A 22,038-nucleotide genomic window follows, 5' to 3' on the forward strand; every position below is an offset into this window, starting at 1 on the left:
CTAAGAAGGGCACTTTCAAGTTCGGACGGTACCGTGTTGCTTCCAAGACGTCTGTTGCATGGATAATCAATGGGATAAACGACATTGGAGTATTTCATCATGGGGTGATTCTGTTCAAAAACTGGATAAGTTACGATTCAGGTCAAGAGACATCACATGGTTCTGTTCGGAAGAGGAAGCGATACCATGATCGGCATCATCATTATTGGGTATTCTAATATTCCTTTTCCACCAACCAAAACAATATTCCTTTTCCAACAAAGGAACAAATTTCCGCGTGCACGGTATCATGGTAACACGATCAGTGAAATTTAGATCTCATTGGTAATTTCATGTAGCTGCGACCTGTTGGTCAAGCATGTTGATGGTAATCTATCAATAATGTTAGCAATATATCGACGATAAACCCATTATTAAGTTATCGAGTTCTTTATAAATTAGTAACTTAGCAACACAAGTCTAATTACTCGTTAATAAGCTACTGACAAAGTGAAGAATTTATGTTGAAAATAAAACCACAGTTAGTAACCTTTCCTTTTTACTGTGAGTTAGTAACTTACTATTTGAATAAGCGATTTACCAATGTAGGCCGCTTTTAGTACAGTAATTTACCAGATTCAATATTAAGCAATAAAAGCCCCAACATTGAAGTTAGAAAGTACATGTAAAACTAGTAACTCACCGACGTATGCTCTCTTTTAGCATAATAAAAGCATGGAAATTTTAGCAATATCGAATGAACATCGACGTAGGCATTTGCATAGTCTTTCTGTGGACACGATGACGAGTTCAATGTCACCGCTTTTGCAATTCATTTTCCTTTTATATTGTAAAGAATTTCAAAGTTGGATAAGGAGCAATTAGGCAATAGAGAAAAAGCCAAAAAAAATCCCAAACTTTGTCCAAAGACAAATTTACCCCATACTTTTTTTTTACCCAAAAAATCCCAAACTTTCCTAACCGTAACATATTTACCTCAAACTCTATGGCCAAGGGTATTTTCGTCTTATTCTTTCCTTTTTCCTTTTTTCTTCTTCTCTCTTTCCTCCACCGTGGCCGGTGGAGGGAAGTTTGACACAAGCAAGGGCTAACCTCACCCGACCTAGGTGTTTCCCTTGCCAAGGTCGAGCGAGGGCATTCCTCGCTAGATCCGGCGAGGGCAACCCTCACTCGACGCCCCGATGCCAAATGAGGGTGGCCCTTGCCTAGGCCGGATCTAGCGAGGAATGCCCTCACTCGACTCACCGCCCTTGCTTGACACCCGTGAGGGCGGCCGTTGCCAGCCCAGCGAGGGCTTCCCTCCACCATGGTTGACGGAGAGAAGAGAAGAGAAAAAGAAAAAGAAAGAAAAAAAAAAAAAGGAAGAAATTTTAAAAAAGTAAAGATGAAAATGCCCCATAATTTGGGATAAATGTGTTACGCAGATACAAGGTTAGGATTTTTGTGTCACGAATTTTTTTGGGTAAATGTGTCACGGTTAATAAAGTTTAGAGTTTTTTGTGTGATAAAAAAGAAGTTTGGGATATATTTATCACTCTGAGTAAAATTTGGGGTTTTTGGTAATTTTTTCCTTAGGTAATATGAGGAAGCACTGCGCTTCCGACTTTGCTCCATCTTTAGCAAGGGAGTGATGGGCTTAACTAATGCTTTGATTCGGCAAGATCAGATGGATAGACTTGTGCACATAAAAGCACGCATTCTGCGAGTGTGGGTGGCGAGAGATAGAGAAGAAAATGTTTAGAGAGGCGTTTGCTCTTGTTAATGCCACCAGTGGCCATCGAAGCCAACTGGAGCTGACATGGCTGCTCTGCGTGGTTGCATTCTCCATGGCGTCCATCTCCGTCATCATATTTGCATGCGGCAAAAGCAAGCAGAAACCTCAAGAAAAGAAGGATCTTAGCAGTGGTGGCGGCGGCGGCGGCGTTGGAGGGCACAATCTTGCTGGAGCCGGTGGATTCTACGTAGACAGTGGCAGTTTTAGTGGGACTAGTAGTTGTGGCGGAGGCGGCGAAAGCAGCATCAGCTGCGGCTGTGGTGGAAGTGGGGGCGGCGATGGAGGTTGCAGCGGGTGTGGGGGCGGGGCAGGAGCAGCTGCTAATTTGAAGTCAGTCTTTTTTTTAAAATCTCTTTTCTATGTTGGTGGCAAAGGTACTATGATTAGCTAGCTAAATCAGAATTTGATGGATAGAGGAGTTTGGTGACATTAATTACTACATAGAATTTGTCTATCTCTATCTATCCGTTCATCCATTCGGTTCCAGTCCATCCTAAATTTCAAGAGGGTATACCGAATTCAACATGCTGATACGACTAATCTCGCTGTCTTTTCCTGTGGCTTCACGGAGTTTCAACACTAATCAAGCTTTGCAGTTGTAGAGCAAGGTTCGCAAAGATTATCTTGCAAAGCATGTGCTTCAATCAACACATGCCATCAAGAACCACTTCTTGTAGGAAGGCAGACTAGCAACAATCAATTATGAACACACTTGAATTATTTTCAAATGTGTACTCTCAACCTCAGTGGTATATTCTACTAATTAATTTGAAAGTTCTGCTTGTAAAATTTTCAAGGCGGTTGGTAATCTACTATTGGATGCGGGAGTAGTGAAATCGATTATTTCATTAGTAAGTTACAAAAAACTTGCTGCGCCTATTGGTAAAATAATAAAGCACTCATTAATATGCTTTCGAATACTGGATTTGAGAATGGTAACTATTGGAGAAAAATCCTTTAATGTTTTGAAGTTGACAAAACTTATCCAGAGTCTAGTCTGAAGATTTCCAGACTTTAGTGTCAAAGTCTAAAGTATCCCAGACTTTGTGTCAAAGTCTACCCACACTGATAAATTCCAGACTAAACGGCATGAAGAATGAAGACTTATCCAGACGCAAGATTTTGTTTATTTCTTTAGGAGTTCAATTTATGGATGGCTTTCTGGTTGGATATATCACCTACACCATTTGCTTATTATTCCAAATACTAAGCTTAAAGTTGTATACAAAAGAGAGAAACACTTAGTGTGACTTCGTGAGAGACCAATAGAGACTCTTCACTGTGAAGTCGAGATCACAAGGCTGTAAAATCGTTTTTTTTTATTCTTAGTAAAATCCAGCCAGGGCTATCAACGTGGAAAGTGGACATAGACTTGATCTAAGCCAAACCACTATAATTTCTGTGTTCTTATTCTCTTCCCTAGACACCTTTACTGTGTTCGTAATTCTATTTAACTGCTAAAGTTTGAACTTGCTCAAAGTCTGTTATTCTTAAGACTCTGTTTTAGAAACAAAATATTTCTACTGTTCTTTCGAAAAATTATCTTCACACCTATTTTCCCCCACTAGGTGTTCATACTAGCACTAACAATTGGTATCAGAGCTTGTGTGCTTATTTTATTGAAGTGTTTTTATTATTTTATTGAAGTGTTTTTATTTCTAAGCTAAAGATTTATGGCTAGTATTTTGGCTCCAAGATTGGTCGAAGGTTAGAGCAACACCAGACCTCCTTAGTTCGATGGAAATGAGTATAATGTGTGGAAAAACAAGATGAATGCATTCCTGAGATCGAAAGATCCCATGGAGTGGGATGTGGTAGAAAAAAGGGATCAATCCCAAAACTACATCAACCTCAGAAAGAGGAAAAGAAGTTGTAGATGCTGGCGAAATAACACAAGCAGAATTAACCAAGAGATAAGCTCTTGATGCTAAAGCTATCTACTCTTTATACTGCGCTTTATCTCTTACTGAGTATAACTGAATTTCTTCTTGTGAAATAGTGAAAGGAGTTTAGGACAGATTACACGTTACCTATGAATGAACTAATCGAGTAAAGGAAACGAAAATCAACATTCTACTCGGACAGTATGAAGCCTTCAAGATGAAGCTTGGAGAATCCATTACTGATATGTTCAGTCATTTTACTGAAATTGTGAATGGATTGACATATCAAGGACAGCCAATCTCAGGACCAATGAAGGTTAATAAATTGCTACGTGGACTCTCCAAAGACTGGAATCACATGAAGACATCAATTAGAGAAACTCAGAGGATCATGCCTCTTTCAGTAGACGAATTAGTAGACACACTTCAATCATATGAAGTGGAGCAAATCAATGAGGAAGAAGATCCAAGAGGTAAGAGTTGGAGAAAATTCATTTACTATTTTGAAGTTGACAAAACCTTTCCAAAGTCTAGTTTGAAGACTTCCAGACTTTAGTGTCAAAATCTGAAGACTACCAGACTTTAAGTTCAAAGTCTGCCATACCGACAGATTCCAGATTGAATGCTACTAAAGAATGAAGACTTATCAAGATGTAAGATTATCTTTATTTCTTCAAGGATTCGATTCGTATGGCGTATGGATGACCTTCTGGTTGGATACACCACCTGCATGATTGATTATCCTTATTGGAATCAAATCTTTTGGAAGGCAAGCAAACTTGGAAGGTTCTACTTATGGAAATCAAGATCCTGATTGTATGGGAAAATATAATTGACGGGCTTTAATCACAAATCATCAAACGACTCGAGATCTCCTTGATTGATTTTGTCCAACAGGTACATTGGAAGAATTCTTTTAGAAAGTGCCAACGGTCGAGAATGCATGAATGAGTATATAAGGGGGACTCTCCAGTTGTTCGAAAGTGTGCGTGAAAGAAAAATTTCAAAGTTTGAAACTTCCTAGTTCCTTGTTATTTCATTCACTGAGCTCAAAGCTGTATACAAAAGAGAGAAACTCATAGTGAGATTTTGTGAGAGACCAGTAGAGACTCTTCACCGTGAAGTCGAGATCGCAAGACTGTAAAATCTCTTTTGTTTCTTAGTGAAATCCAGCCAGTGGACTGTCAGCGTGAGAGAATGGACGTAAACTTGATTTAAGCCGAACCACTATAAACCGTGTGTTCTTATTCTCTTCCTTGAACTCCTTTATTCTGTTCATAGTTTTATCTAACTGCTATAATTTGAATTCGTTCATAGTTTGTCATTTTCTAAAAGCAAGTTATTTCTACTGTTCGTTATGAAAAATTGTCTTCACACCTATTCACCTCCTATAGGTGTTCTTTAGCCATTTCAATTGGTATCAAAGCTTGTATGCTCATTTTATTGAAGTGTTTTTACTTCTGAGCTAAAGATCTATGGCTATTATTTTGGCTCTAGGATTGGTTGAAGGCCAAAGTAACACCAAACCTCCTTACTTTGATAGGAAGGAGTACAATGTGTGGAAAAACAAGATGAAGACGTTCCTGAGATCGAAAGATCCCCTGGAATAGGATGTGGTAGAAAAAGGGATCAATCCCAAAGCTATAGAGAAAGGAAAGGAAGTTATAGATGCTGGCGAAATGACACAAAAAGAAATAACCAAGAGACAAGCTCTTAATGCTAAAGCTATCTATTCTTTATATTGTGCTTTATCTCTTATTGAGTATAACCGAATTTCTTCTTGTGAAACAGCGAAAGAAGTTTGGGACAGACTGTATGTTACCTATGAAGGAACTGATTGAGTAAAAAAAACGAAAATCAACATTCTACTAGGACAATATGAAGCCTTTAAGATGAAGCTTGGAGAATAAATCACTGATATGTTTAGTCACTTCATAGAAATTGTAAACGGTTTGGTGTATCAAGGACAATCAATTTCAGGACCAATGAAGGTCAATAAACTGCTACGTGGACTTTCCAAAGACTGGAATCACGTGAAGACATCGATTAGAGAAACCCAGAGGATCATACCTCTTTCAGTAGACGAACTTGTTGGCACACTTCAATCATATGAAGTGGAGCAGATCAATGAGGAAGAAGATCCTAAAGGTAAGAAGTCAATAGCTTTAAAATCTAACGATGATTATGATGATACAGATTCAAAAGATGATATGGATGATGAGGAGCTAGCGCTTATGATTAAGAAGTTCAGAAAGTTGAACAGGAAGGGAAGAAGATTCAACTGGAAGAAGCAGAGCATTCAAAGATTCCAGAACAAACTAACTAAGGACAATGAAACCAACAAAGACGTGATATGCTTTGAATGTAAGAAAAATGGACACACCAGACCTAATTGCCCTCTGTTGAAGAAAAAGAAAGGAAGAAAAGAACAGAGAAATACAAAATGGCTCTCAAAGTAGAAACTTGGAGCGATACTGAGTGCGAGGAAAGTGATGAAGAATATGCCAACGTATGTCTGATGGTTAATTCAAAATCAGATTTAGATTTTGAAACAGATTCTGATTCAGACTTAGGCAAAGAAGTTGAGGTTAGCAATTTAAAAATTCCTATTAAAATCTCGAAATATATAAATGAACTTTGTCTTAGTCTCAAGACTTCTCTTAAAAGGATTTCCGAACTAAAAATGGAGAATTCCAACCTGAGGCAACAAGAAACTTCTTGGAGAGAAAAGTTTGAAAGTCTGGATAAAATTTTTGTTAACTTGAAAGTAAATTCTGATTCTCTTTTGAAGAAAAATGCCTTTTTTGAAAAAAGATATTTCAAATATCAAAAAAGATTTTCAAAAGGAATTGAGAAGTTGGAGAAAATTCTTTTTGTACAAAGACATTATTTTAATAAATCTAGTTTGGGTATGACTCTAGAAACTATTCCTTTAATTGATTTCCCAAAGTTAAAGAAAGAATCAAACAAAGACCTACAAAAGCATTTTACAAAAATCATTTTCAAAAGGTTTTTGTAAAACGTGTTTGCTGAAGTGCTCTCAAATGTTCAAAGTATAACAGCTCAGAACATTTTGAAAGGAATGTTCCAAGGTCTGGAGACCTATTAGGAAGGATTGGGCAAAGATTGTTTTCAACACTAGCTCTCCTGGACCCAAGAAAATATGGGTACAAAAGAAAGCTTGAGTTCTTCTTTTGATCACAGGTCACTATCAAGAAGAATATCAAATAGTATTTGGATAATGGCTGCTCGAGGCACATGACAGGAGATTCAAGTTGCTTTATAAAACTTGTTCAAATGAATGGTAGAAAAGTTTCTTTTGGTGGGAACAACAAATGAAGAATTTTAGATCGTGGAACTATGAAGATTAGAAGCTTGACTATCCACAATGTCTCCTTGGTGGAAGGTCTGAATTACAATCTACTCAGCATAAGTTAACTTTGCGATATTGGATTCAAAATAAATTTCCAAGAAGGCATCCATTCGAGAACGAGTAAAGATCTATCTCAATCTTTCACTGGATAAAGGCACGTGAATATTTACCTTCTGGATATAAAAACTAGAAAGCTCTTAGTGTCTTGTATCCATTCAAGATGAAGCAAATCTTTGGCATCGAAAGCTTGGCCATGTCAACATAAAGCAGATTGCCAAGATTTCTTCCGAAAAGCTTGTTTGTGGTCTTCCTAATTTGACTTATCAAAAGTCTGAATTATGCATTCCATGTGTTTTGGGAAAACAGGTTAGAAGTTCCTTTAAACCTGTAAATCAAGTTTCCACTAATCGAGCTTTGCAGCTTTTACACATGGATCTCTTTGGACCAACCAGAATTCAAAGTATTGGTGGGAAGAGATACTGCTTAGTAATTGTGTATGATTACTCTCGCTTTACTTGGGTTTACTTTCCGGCAAATAAGTCTGAAGCCTTCTCTCACTTCTCAAAGTTTTCCAAGAAGGTTCAAAATGAAAAAAGTATATGTTATTTCGAGCATATGAACAGACCATGGAGGTGAGTTCGAAAATCAAGACTTTGCGAAGTTCTGTGATGAATCTGGTTTCCAGCATGTTTTCTCTTCTCTACACACTCCAGAACAAAATGGGGTTGTGGAAAGAAAGAATAGGTCATTGCAGGAGATGACAAGAATCCTTTTAATTGAGAGCAAAATTTCCTCTCAATTTTGGGCTGAAGCAGTTTCTATAACTTGCTACATTATCAACAGAGTGTTCTTGAGGCCTATTTTAGAGAAAACTCCTTATGAAGTGTTTAAAGGAAATAAGCCAAATGTTTCTTACTTCCATGTGTTTGGTTGTAAGTGTTATGTTTTGAAAAATGCAAATGATCGAACTGGGAAGTTTGAAGAAAGATCAGACGAAGGAGTTTTTCTTGGCTACTCAACCTCAAGCAAAGCATACAGAGTTTTCAATAAGAAGACTCAATCTGTGGAAGAATTTATGAACGTCAAGTTTCAAGATTCTATGCAGAATCAACTGGATCAGACTCAACTTGAAGAATCTGAACCTGCTCTAGACTTTACAAAGTCTACTTTCCCTGAAGTGGTTTAGACTTCTGGAGATCAGCAACGAGCGAACTAGAAGATTCAACTGAAGCAAAGGATCAGCAGATTCTTAGCCCAACCAACAATTGGAAGCATAAATCAAGTCATCCCAAGGAACTCATCATTGGCAACATTGATGAAAGAGTTCACTCCACATCCAAAAGGTGAGAAGAATCTAGTGCTTTAGCACTTGTTTCTGAGATAGAACCCAAAAGTGTAGAAGAAGCCTTGTCTGATGAAAGTTGGATCGAAGCTATGTAGGAAGAGCTCAAACAATTTAGCATCAACGATATTTAGGAACTAATTCCTAAACCTAAAGGTAAGTCTATTATCGAGACTAAATAGGTTTTTAGAAACAAGGTGGACGAGAAAGGTAAAATGGTCAAGAACAAAGTAAGACTCGTGGCCAAATGATATAAGCAAAAAGAAGGGATAGACTATGATGAGACCTATGCACTAGTAGCGAGGTTAGAAACAATTAGATTATTACTTACTTCTGCTTGCTATAAAGGTTTCAGGTTATTCCAAATGGATGTAAAGAGTGCCTTCATAAATGGATTCATCCAAGAAGAAATCTATGTGGAACAACCACTAGGATTTGAAGATTCAAGAAAGCCAGACTCAGTCTACAAACTGAAAAAGGCCTTGTATGGATTGAAGCAAGCACCTCGAGCCTGGTATGAAAGGCTAAGTAAATTCCTAATCAAAAAATGGTTTTGTTAAAGGAAAGGTAGATACTACTTTGTTTATAAAAATATAGGGTAAAAACTTTCTGCTAGTTCAAATTTATTTTGATGATATTATCTTTTGATTCCCTGATAAAAAGCTATGTAAGAAATTCTCTAGATGTATGTAGGATGAATTTGAGAATGAGTATGAAGGGTGAGTTAACTTTCTTTTCGGGATTGTAAGTTAGACAATCGAAGAAAGATATATTTGTTCACCAAAAGAAGTATGTAAAAGATCTTATCAAGAAATTCGGATTGGAGAATTGCAAAAAGATAGAGACACCACTGTCAAGTTCTTGGAAGCTGGACAAAGATGAATGAGGAAAGAAAGTAGACCAGAAGTTTTACAGGAGCATTATTAGTTCGCTTCTTTACCTTACTACATCTAGACCTAACATTTTGTTTGGTGTTTGCATCTGTGCTAGATTCCAATAAGATCTCAAAGAATCCCATTTAAGTGCTGCAAAACGTATAATCAAATACGTTGTAACTACTCCAAAGTTAGGTTTGTGGTATCCTAAAGAAGGAGACTTTACTCTTCTTGGATATTTAGACGCAGACTTAGCAGGTTGCAAAGTTGATAGAAAGAGTACTTCAGGTACTTGTCAACTTTTGGGCAGCATGCTGGTGTCTTAGGGTGTGAATGGTAACGCTTCTTGGTTGGGGAAGAGTTTTTTTTTTTTTTTTCTAGAAATAGTTATTTTCTATTTTTATTCCGGAACAATTTCTGAGTAAAATAAGGTGTTTGGTAATTACACAAAATTTCTATTCCGTAAAAATAGAAAAATAATAGAAATGCGTTTGGTGACTACACAGTTTCTTTTTGTATTTATTAGTTTTTTATTCTTGCTCATGGATTGCCAATTGTCGACCGCCCGGCCGCCGCCGTCCGCCATCGCCGCTGCCACGACCACCGCCCGTCGACCGTCGATCGTCGTGCAGCGGCGGTGGCGAGCGGTCGGCGGTCTGGCGGCGGCGAGCGGCGGGGGGCGGCGGTTGGAGGTGTGGCATCCCAAAATTCATAATGACCTCTAGTTATATTAAAGTCTATGAATAGGTGATGGAAGTACCATCAAGTTATTTTATGGCCATTTAATCCATAATTTGCAATAAGATTTATGGCCAAGCTTTTAATGGATAATTATTTGATAGGAAAGAAAATCCTATCATTGGCCATGTGTTTTATAAATTGGAATTTATGGAATTATGATTTCAAGATTTTGGCCATGTGGAATTTAGTAATTAAATTCTTAAAAGAAAGAATTAAAGATGAATAATTGAAAGGGAAATTGTGGGTTTAATTAGGTTGGGCCTTAGGCCCAAGAGTATGGATTTTGGAGGGCCAAATGGTCGGCCCATTGGAGCCAAGGAGGGGCTGTCGACCAGCCCATTTGTTGGCCCAAGGTTGGCCCAAGAAGAAGGCCCATCAGCCTTGCATGTAACCGGACAAGTGGCATGAAGGAGGTGAAGCATGGTGGACACTTGTCTTCCTTCACAATTACACTTGTCCCCCATGCAAAATAAGAATACATGCAAGTATATAAGCAACCAAAAAGGAAGAGAGAGAGGGAGTGGCTGATGGTTGAGGGTTGTCGTCCAAGAGAGGTGCCGAGAGAGAGGAGAGAAAGAGAGAAAGAGAGGAAGAGAGGAAGAGAGAAAGAAGGAGCCGTCGTCGCCCGTTCGTCCGTCGCCGGTGTGCCACCGTTCGTGTGGTCTAGAGGCAAGTGGGAGTCCTCTAGCTTCTCTTGCATGCTTGAATGTTTTTTGCATGTTAAATTTTTGGGTGTTTAAGTGAGAAAAACCGAGGTGTGGTTGGCTTATTCTTGAATCGCATGACTGTTCTTGCTCGGATCATGTGAGTCAGAATGTTGTTTGAGCTTGCATGTGTGTTTAGAGTCATATTTTGGCTTCGATTTATTCATGAGAGTTGTATCTAACATCTTGAAATACAACATACTGAAATTTCGTGGAAAATGATGGAGATTTGAGGGGTTAAAGTCTCATCATACGGAGACCTCAGATCTGGAGAGTTTTTACTGACCTCTTGCAGGATTCGTGATTGCATGTTGGTTTGTGATGAGAATATCACTTCGATTTCTTCATGAAAGTTGTAGGGGATATCTTAAAATACAACATACTCAAATTTTAAGTGAAATGAACAAGTATAGCCTAGTAAATCAACTAGATCTTGAAGACGATGGTTCTGGTGATGTATTCCGAGACATCCGAGACTTCATGGACATAGATGATGACTATAATCTGGTTATTTGATTTAGATCTCTTCATGAAAATTGTAGAGGGCATCTTTATGTATAACATATTCAAATTTCAGAGGAAACGAAAAGAGAATAGGTAGGTGAAATCTCAGTATTTCGGAGAAGTATACACTGGACAATGCGGTAATGGATCCAGAAGATTCGCGAGACTGTATAAAATAATCTAAAAATAATCTGGCTTGGAGTTCTTCATGAAAGTTGTACGAAAATGTCTTGGCTATAACTCAGTAAAATTTTATAATTTTTGGAGGCCATATGAATATTTTAATTGAATTTCTTCGAAAACCGTGCGTTCTGGTTTCATCCGAGAATCATAGGATGTTTTGTGAAAATGGTGAGATTGTGTAAAATTCAATTTGGCCATGTATTTTACATGAAGTTATCATCCTATTGTCTTGTTTATCACTTGCCTTAATTTTTATGATTTTTGGGAATTTATAGATATTAAATTTAATATTTTTTTGAAAATGACAAAAGCTGGAATTTAAATAAATGAAAAAGGGCATGAAAAATGGATTATTTTATTGACCATAAATTCCATTAAATTTTATTTCATAAATAATTATACCATGTTGCATGTATGATGAGGTCTTGATGTATGCATGACATTGAATTGAGATGCATGTGTAAATTCCATGCCAAGTATGACTTGTCTAATGTCACGTCATATGCCATGCTAAATTAAGACCAAAATTGGTAAACATGGATAATGATAAGTGAGGAGATTGTTGTGGTGGAGGATGATGCCCGGAATGTATAGAGATGCATTGCCGGATGGCCCCGGGAGTGTCGGGATGCCCGGTGGTATACGGTACGTAATTCCAGGGGAGGCCTGGTGGTATGTCGGTACATAATTCTGGAAGCCCTGTCGGAGGTTTCTGTCCGAAGGGAATACCTCGCGATGCTAGGATTTGGGGTGCGGGATGCCCGGCTAGGGAGTGTAAATGCCGGAAGCTCTGTCGGAGGTTTTTGCCTGAAGGGAATGCCTCGTGATGCTAGTTGGGATGCGAGATGCCCGGAATGTGGGGGGCCGTATGCCCGGTGGCCTAGGATGGCTGAATGCCAGAAGCCTCGGAGGTCTTTGCCCGAGGGGATGATGAAATTGATGATTTGAGGAATGGGTAATGTGGTGATCAAATTGAAAGCTAAAAGTGGAAATTAAACCATGGCATGATATGCATGATGATATGCATGATGATGATAATGATGAAGATATATGATATGCATGATGATATGCATGATGATGATGGTGATGATGATGGTGATGATGATGATATGTGACGTGATATAATGATGATCACCCATGGCATGACATGCATGATATGCATGATGATGATAATGATGATGATATATGATATGCATGATGATATGCATGATGATGATAATGATGATGATATATGATATGCATGATGATATGCATGATGATGATGGTGATGATGATGATATGTGACGTGATATAATGATGATCACCCATGGCATGACATGCATGATATGCACGATGATGATAATGATGATGATTATGATATGCATGATGACATGCATGATGATGATGATAATGATGATGATATATGATATGGCATGATACCATGTGTAATGTGATGATGTCATGATGATGATGACATGTATGATATAATGATGCCATGATGATGATGACATGTGTGTGATATAGTAATGTCATGATGATGATGATATGAGTATGACATGATGATACACATGTATGTGTTATGATTGTGGTGATGATGCATGATAGTATATGCATGGCTTCAAGGTAAGTAATGCCACACAATGCATATATGACTTGTATGATGCATTGAGTGGTTATTGATTCCTTTACCTGTTGAGTGGTTGTACTCACCCCTTTTGGGACCAACATTTCAGATTAGTAGATGGTTTGAGCGGTTGGATATGACCGCGAGGAGAAGGATAGCAAAGGAGGGAACCTTTGGACGCCAACACTGGTTGATGGACCTTAAGCATACGATTGTGGGAGGAGATGTTGGTCATCTTTTGAAGTATAGCCGAGTATAGAAACATTGGCATTTCGATGTACTGACTAAAGATGTCCATATGCTTTATGTAAATAAACGTGTTCGGTTTTAACTTATATAAGATGTTTATTAGGTGTGCATCGTTTTCTGAACATAGGGAAGGGAGTTGTTGGATGTGCTTCCATATTTAAATTGCGCAAGGGACCGATCTAAAAGATGTAAACCCCCTGGTTGTATGGACCCGCTGCAATTGAAATGGTATCAGAGTGACATGTTAATAAGGAAAGTGAAAGATAAGCGAACTGTGGCGACCCTAATCGGATCGGGGGCCGTCGAGGGGTGCCACAGCCTTTATTGGTATCAGAGCTATGGTCTATTTGGAGTGATAAGGAGCCTTAGATGGAAATGAGGATAGAATGATGCACACCATAGGATACTAAGTTGAATGGTTGACTAACTTTGAACAACGGGCGATGGATATTCACTCGTAGATCCCTGGTAACTAGTGTGATATTGCTTTTGTGTGTTAGTAACATTTTATGTTACTTATATGACTTTAGTAACATATGAACATTACTTCTCCTTCTTAGCAAATTTGTGACACTGAGTCGCAAATTGTTCCTAAAGCGAAACTTTCTAAGTTGTCTAGGTATGCCCCTAGATTGATAGAGGATTGGGAGGAAAAGGTTAAGAGATTCCTTAAGGGCCTGAGGACAGGTAGTAGGAGATAACTAGTGCTCTGAACTTGAGGGATTATAATGAAATTTATGAAAGGGCCCAGCTTGGAGAGCAAGAAATGTTAAGAGAATGAATGGAATCAAGGAGACAAATGACATTGAGTGATGTGCGATAAGGTAAGAGACCTTATTCAAACGAAGAGCTACCTGAGATAGTGCTTGCCCATGCGCCAAGGATGAAACCATGAAGCCTAGTATGGGATAGGCCAAAATGGATAATAACTCTGTAAGTTAATCCCTATTGAAACGAGACCCTTCAGTAGACGTGTAGTTCGGGTTCAAACCAGGCGAAAGCTGGTGTACCTGTAACGTCCCGATTTGATGAGGGCGGGAAGTGGACGCCGAGGTCAGAGGACTTGAACAAGGAGCGGCTCCTGGCAGGCTTCTAGAATGGCAAAAGGGGGCAGGAGTGAACCGAACTATGAACTGAATTGGAAATGTAGTGTTTCTGGGGTAATTTTGTCAGAGTAGCGCAGTGGAAGCATGGTTAAGCTTGTAGAACTCTTGTTGTGAAAGAGAAGGATGGGTCAATGTGTTTGTGCATTAATAATAGGCAACTGAATCATGTAATTGTTAAGAATAAGTATTCATTTCCTAGAATTGATGACCTATTTGACCAACTGCAAGGAAGTTCGATCTTTTCTAAATCTGATTTGAGATCAGGATATCGACTAAGGATTGAGAATGAGGACATTCCTAAGACTGTATTTAGGACTCGCTATGGACACTATGAGTTCCTGGTTATGCTATTTGGATTGACGAATGCCTTAGCTGCATTCATGGACTTAATGAATAGGATATTTAAGCCTTATTTGGATCAAGTTGTGATTGTCTTCATTTGATGATATCCTGATATATTCTAAAGGACCTAAAGAGCATGCGTAGCATCTAAGCGTAGTGTTGCAAGCAAGGCTTAAGAAGTGAATTATGAAGAGCGAGTTATGAATTTGAGGATTAAATTATGATCATTTGAGCTAAGTAGTGACTTCCTATTTGAGGATTTCATTGGAAGTCTTGATGCATTACATGGAGGCATTTAGTATGTATAGATTGATCTTGGAAGTCATGAGTTTGAGTGGTCATATGAGACATGAAATTATTTGTGGTTTATATATTGGAATAATAGGTTTAATTGACGATGGTCAACTTTTAATTTTAGGTGATGATCTCAGTTTGAAAAGGATTTGTGGAATTAGTGAATATGATCATTTGTGGTTATAGTCTTTCCAAGGTGAAATGGTGGAAGTTCAAGTTGTGGATTTGATGAATGATTAGTCTAAGTGATGATCATTTAGGATGAGAAATGAGATATATTCGGTGGAAACTAGACAAGTTTTATTTTGGTGGATTGTCGATCTTTGAATTAAATAAGTCTTGGTGGACTATAGATATTTGAACCGAATGAATGGTGCTATATTTTAGGCTTGAATCTATGTTGCGGTGAATGCATAGTGAATGCCTTTGTTGGACTGAACTAAATGAGTTATTGGTGGTGTCGATTTTGATGGTTCTAGGCTTGAATTGGTGGTGACGAAGGTATAGGAATAATTCGGCTAAATAGTGTGTTCGATTGAGTCGAGAAGGTGGAATTCTTTAAATTTGAATTTGATTGATAGTTGCACTTAGGATAGAGCTTGAAATAGATGTTTTCACAAAAGGAATCGAGTATGAGACAAAGGAGGTGGATGGAATTATTAAAAGGTTTTGACTATTACGGTACCACTAAGGAAAGGTGAATAAGGTGACAAACGCCCTTAGTCGAAAGTCAGCTACGAACATGGCTAATCTAAGGATAACAGAGTGGAATCTATTAAAGTCAATAGCAGATTCAGGCTTTAAGTTGGAAGTAGACCACCTCAATGGTATGCTTGTTGCATTAAGGATTGAACCTGAAAATATTCAGAAAGTTAAGATTCTGTAAGAATCTGATTCGGAAATTGTGAAGATACGAAATGCTGTGTCTTTAGGGAAAAGACCAGAGTTCCAAGTCTCTGAAGATGGAGTAGTAAGATGTCAAGGACGACTCTATGTTCCCGACAATGAAGAAGTAAAAAGAGAAATCCTATCGGAAGCACATAGGTGTAATTATAGTATTCATCCGGGTAGTACAAAGATGTACAAAAATTACACCAACAGTTTTGGTGGAATGGTATGAAGGCGGATGTAGCTAAATACGTTTCCTAGTGTAACATGCCAGCAAGTGAAAGTCTACTAACCTATATAATGCATTGCCAAGTGGAGCATGGCCAGCTTGTTTCGGAGGTTGGTGCCGTGGACGAAGAGCAGCTTCGGTGGACGCCTAGCAGAGGAAGAAACGCTGGTGCTGCTTCGGTTTTCGTTGATGGACGAGGAGCCGCGTGGATGAAGACTTCGTGGAGAGCAGCGAAGATGGAGTCAACGTCGTGGGCACAAGGCTGAGAACTTTGACTCAAACGTGGGAGCTTCAGTGGGATTTTGGGCAGTTTGCTGGCGTTCGGTGGAGGGGAAACAAAATGGAGGAAGCGAATGTTGACTGGTGGAACAAGTTGGCGGATGAAGGGCAGAACAGAATGGAGGAGCAGCTGCTGGCGTCGGGGGGTCTTCGGTTGCCGAGAATGAACGAAAATGAAAGTGCAGGGAGATGAAATGAAAACGGGGCAGCGAAATGGGAGCTCGGCAGAAGAAGAAAATGAAAGAAGATGAAGCTGCAAGGAATGGGCAGAGACGTGCGAAGCTTGATCGAGAAGTTGAGGGGAAGAAAGTCCAACTAAAATATCTATAATCATCATTAGAATGCCCCATTAGTCTTCAAGCTTATCTACTTGCTTTCCCCTAATACTTTCTTGCCTTTTTATTTCCTTGAATTATCCACTTTGATAGCAAATGTTGCACCCCCACGCCTAGGTCCGAATTTCACTAGTTTTGGGACTTCAATTTATTCTCCAATCCCTCAATTTGATGTCCAATTTTGTTGTAGAAAAAGCTCACATCAATTCCAGAAGTCCCCATCGCCAAATAATTCGGTAAGGAGGCCAAAAACCCTTTTAATTTGGCCATCCGAATTTCTGTTAATTTTCTGCGACGTCCGAAGTGATTTTTCATAAAAATCCCGAACTCGATGGAATTTCTCCGAAAGACAAGATGACGTCCTATAAATGAATCGTGATATGCTCGAACGTTCGATTTTCGAAACCGAATTCAATTTCGTGGTTAAAATCGACCGAACGTGATTTTAGTCCAATCCAACCAATTAGGTAGCTTTTAGGGATTTTACCGCGATTATACCTCTTAACGGCTTCACCCAATAGATTTGTTAACTCGTGAGTGATCGGCTTAGAGAAAAAGGACCATAGGCGCGTCGACGAGATGGCCATTTTGTTTTATCAGGACGGATCGAAAATTCAGAATGAAGAGGAACCTATGCGTGAACCTACAAAGAAGAGAAGATCTCTTATCTTGCAAGACGAAGAGGATGAGGATGATCTTACTCTCTCTGCATTTGCCTTGAAAAATCTTCGGAGTTTTGTCAGTTTTGAGCAGGAACAAGACAGAGAAGAAAGAGAAAGAGGAGAAACGAAGTAGAGAAAAGAAGGAAGAGAAGACGGTGAAATAAAAGAAGCTAGAAAAGAAGGAAGAACAGCTGAAGAGGAAGAGGGTCGGGATGACTCTATTGAACCATCTTTTGCAATTTCCTTATCTGAGGATTTAGAGAAGACAAGAAGTGGAACTGTTGGAGATTGAACAGAAAAAGCACATCACTCTAGTGCTGAAATTGAGAAGGAACAAGAAGCAGAAATCCCTTCTCCACATGTAGGTACCAAAATAGGGGGAGCTTGTGTGGACACAGGGACTTCTTCTAAGCACTTTACTAGTGACGATGTTAATAAATCTCCTGCCAATCCAGAGGATGTCTATGCTTCATAGTTTCCTGAAGCTGACATTGAGGAATCCTCTCCTAGTCATGGTCGACAAGCTAAAGTTCCCTCATCCATCAACACTCCACAAACTGAACGCGCTAAGGCTAGTGCTCAAACAACAACTTTTGCAAACTTTCAAAGGCTGCTAGAGCTCATTCTGGAGTTAAAAGCACATTAATATGGAATGGAGTGTGAAATTCAAAACCTCAAATCTGCATTGAAATCTACTTCAATTTCTCTTCATGAGATGGTACATGCTTTTAACCTTCAAGTTCACGATTTACAACAGCAAGTTAAAGAGACTGCCAAGGCTGAAGATGTTAAGAAGGTGCAGGAGTCATTGCGAAAGCTGGAGGAGACAGTTCAGTTGATGGGAGATTTCCAGCTCGTTCGCATTCCTAAACACTCTTGATTTCTTTGAACTTTTTATCCTTCTCCACTTTTGTTGCTGACAAAAGGGGGAGAATGTGCAGATTTAACTTTTGTTTGACTTATCTTTTGAACTTTTATGCTGAACTTTGTTGAACTATTATTCTATTTGACTCTGTTTGACATTAACACTTGCAGCAACTTACTTTTGTGGTATTGATTATGAATTAATAGTTGTTTAAATCTTGATATTGGCCTTTAACTTTCAAGATTAATTTGTTTTCTGTGGTTGCAGAATCGATGCTATCCAGTTCCTATTCAACTTATTTTTATAAAATATTATGTACTGCTTAAAAGTTGTTTTGCAAGTCAAAAGTTTTTAAATCTGCAGGAAAGTTTTGTTACTATAAAAAATGGGGAGATTGTTGGAGAAAATTCCTTTTATGTTTTGAAGTTGACAAAACCTTTGCAAAATCTAGTCTGAAGACTTCTAGACTTTAGTGTCAAAGTCTGAAGATCGCCAGACTTCAGGTTCAAAGTTTGCCCACACTGACAGATTCCAAACTGAATGCTACTGAAGAATAAAGACTTATCCAGATGCAAAATTATCTTTATTTCTTCAAGGATTCGATTCGTATGATGTATGTATGACCTTCTGGTTGGATACATCACCTACTTGATAAATTATCCTTATTGGAATCATTTTCGATATTCAAATCTTTTGGAAGGTAAGCAATCTTGGAATGTTCTACTTATGGAAACGAAGATTATGATTGTATGGGCGAACATAATTGTTGGGCTCTCATCAGAAACCATCAAACGACTTGAGATCCCCTTGATTGATTCTGTCCAACGGGTAAATTGGAAGAATTCTTTTGGAAAATGCCAACGGTCGAGAAGGTATGAAGGAGTATTTAAGGCGGACTCTCCAGTTGTTTGAAAGAGTGCGTGAAAGAAAAATTTCAAAGTCTGAAGCTTCCTAGTTCCTTGTTATTTCATTCACTAAGCTCAAAGTTGTATACAAAAGAGAGAAACTCATAGTGAGACTTTGTGAGAGACCAGTATAGACTCTTCACTGTGAAGTCAAGATCGCAAGATTATAAAATCTCTTTTGTTTCTTAGTGAAATCTAGCTGGTGGGTTGTCAGCATGGGAGAGTGGACATAGGCTTGATTTAAGCCGAACCACTATAAACCTGTGTTCTTATTCTCTTCCTTGAACTCCTTTATTATGTTCATAGTTTTATCTAATTGCTATAATTTGAATTCGTTCATAGTTTGTCATTTTCTAAAAGCAAGTTATTTCTACTATTCGTTGTGAAAAATTGTCTTCACACCTATTCACTCCCCTCTAGGTGTTCTTACTAGCCCTTTCACTATAAAGAGCCTAGGTTCTCAAGAAAGTGCAAACATTGCCCTCTGTTGCCTCCAAGAAGCCATCTTCACGATCTCCTCTTGGTGTAAATGCTGTAAATGGGAACCATGCTTTAGAGTCAGTTCTTGTTGATAAGTTGGAAGCAATCATCAAATCATCTAATGTGCACCATGGGCATCTGCAATTCTTTGAGGTAATCTTGTAATTTCTATCATCATCATCGCTCTAACTTCCCATTGCAATAAATGCTCATTCTACTTCTTGTTCATTAGGAACTACTGCCGCTAATCCTAGAAACCTGAAGAGAGCTGATCCAATTTTGAAGGATGTGTAATTGCGCATTCATAGAATGATCTGAACACCTTTTTTTTTAAAAAAATTTTTCCTAAAGTTCTTCGATCTCAAGAAAAGGTAAGACTTTTGTTCTGCCTCTTTATTGTTGGTTCTTTGCTACATCCACTTTACTAAGCATATCAAGAGGAACTGTAAATAGAATTAGCCTCTTCTTACAATAAAACTACGAAATGCATTGCATTGTTTTTATGTACATATCATTCTTTCTGTATACAACACCAATACCATCTGAAGGAACTAATGTTGGTAGTTCAAAAATAGCTAGCGACATCACCACTAAGAATGTGGTACCTACTAAGAAGAAAAAGCAAAAGCATGGGATAGAAAAGCTAGTACAACAACCTCAAGTCTAGTTGCAATTAGGAAGAGTGCATGGATTCAAGCCAAAGGTCTATCAAGAAAATGGACTAGAGGGGTTGTAAATATTGACAAATGATGGGAGGGTATTGGATATGTTTGTTTCTAATTTTTGTTGGGAGGTTGCTATTGACTGAAGTTCATATTCTTAAGTGTCCAACTACTTGTTTTATTTTATTGTTTAGTTGGAAACCAACCCCTAGCAATGGATATTCTTGTTGGATATTGACCCAATATAAGACACCATGTTCAATGTCAATAGACCGATATTTATTTTGTCTATGTCTTTTCCATTTGCACATATTTTTCTTTTGGTTGTGGTGGTGTGCTAATTATGCTGCTGGTAGTGGTTTTGTTGGTATTCCTAGATGTGCTAGTTTGTTTGTGATTATGCTTGGTGTTGGTGTAGTGTTTAGTGCAAGCATAAGGTGTTGATGCTCCTGCCCTCCATTTGCAGTGCTTGGTGTTGCTGTAGTAACTTGTTGGTGTAGAATGTGAGCACAAGATGCTTAGTATTGATGGAGTAGGTTGCTGATGTTAATACAATAGCTTGTTGATGTTGGGTGTGCTAGTACAAGATGCTTGACAAAGCTGCTGGTGTAGGATGTGAGCACAAGATGCTTAGTGCTGATGGAGTAGGTTGCTGATGTTAATGCAGTAGCTTGTTGATGTTGGGTGTGTTGGTACAAGATGCTCGACAAAGCTGGTGGTGTAGGGTGTGGCATAAGATGCACGATTGACCACTTTTAGCTAAAATTGGCACTTAAACAATCATCACTAAAAGCTTATGTAACACAAGCGATCACTTTTTTTATCATGACTGACACTTCAGTAATCACTTTTGGCTAAAATTGGCACTTAAACGATCACTAATTTACAACTTTTGGCACTGAAATAAACACTCGAGAACTTGGTACCACTCCTTCATTTCACCAACGTTTGTAGCAAAAATTGTAGCAAACTAGCAAACCCATTATCCAACAAGCATTGCAGCAAACCAAACATCTCAAACAAAAACTAAACCAAATTTCATACACAACTAAGCAATATTTATAAGTTCTTAGAATCAATATTCCGACCTTCCATTTCCACCATTTCCACCATAAATTGCATACAAAAATTGCAGCTTACCAACAACACTAATATACTCACAAATTACACAATATAAGTACATATTTCATTGATCTTTAACTATGGTAGACATAAAAACTTATTCTCATCATTCACTTTACATTTGACCACAAAATAGGCTACCCAAGTGAACAACAACACAATCAATGCTTGATAACACTTCTTTTCAATTTTCATTCTTGAAACTTCATTTTTCAATTGGTTGGCTAAATATTTTGAAGTATTCATTTGAACTTGCGAGTCGACATCCTCCAACTCACCCATCATTGTAGGTGGAGGTTCATCCAGTCATTGAAGTAGCTCCAAGATCACCTCTCTTACTCGATTAGAGAATTTCACATCAACTTATTTAAAATATTTGCACTTTGAGCCTTCTTTATACCTCTGCATCCACGGAATCTTCTCCCAGGATTCAATCGAGTCCAAGATATTCTTATTGGACTCGGTAATCCACAATGACAATAACACTCACCTTCTTCTTCACTTTGTTGAAACGAATTTGAGCCGCTGCTAAAGTTGCTGCTCACCATTTGCAATATTGAGCTGTTCATTTTGGGGACAAATCGACTTAGGATGGGATTTCAGTTGAATGGCCAATTAGGGCTTCAATTGTGGGTTCC

At 38.4% G+C, this 22,038-nt stretch overlaps 1 protein-coding gene across 1 annotated transcript; it reads left to right on the forward strand.

The window, feature by feature from the left end:
• Positions 1-1,733: 1,733 nt before the first annotated feature.
• On the forward strand, positions 1,734-16,562 carry LOC104427287 (RNA-binding protein cabeza-like). The gene is made up of 2 exons (XM_010040400.1): positions 1,734-2,104; positions 16,289-16,562. Exons 1-2 carry the CDS (start codon positions 1,734-1,736, stop codon positions 16,560-16,562), a joined length of 645 nt encoding a protein of 214 aa, XP_010038702.1.
• The last annotated feature ends 5,476 nt before the right edge of the window (positions 16,563-22,038 follow it).

This window comes from Eucalyptus grandis, chromosome 11 (genome assembly GCF_016545825.1).
Source record: "Eucalyptus grandis isolate ANBG69807.140 chromosome 11, ASM1654582v1, whole genome shotgun sequence".
Lineage (NCBI taxonomy): Eukaryota > Viridiplantae > Streptophyta > Magnoliopsida > Myrtales > Myrtaceae > Eucalyptus > Eucalyptus grandis.

Excerpts from the sequence above, each read along its gene's own strand:
- LOC104427287 (XM_010040400.1), top strand. The coding sequence starts at position 1,734 with ATGTTTAGAGAGGCGTTTGCTCTTGTTAATGCCACCAGTGGCCATCGA. Across the intron at positions 2,105-16,288 it reads GGAGCAGCTGCTAATTTGAA|GAGCCGCGTGGATGAAGACT; the intron begins GTCAGTCTTTTT and ends TTGATGGACGAG.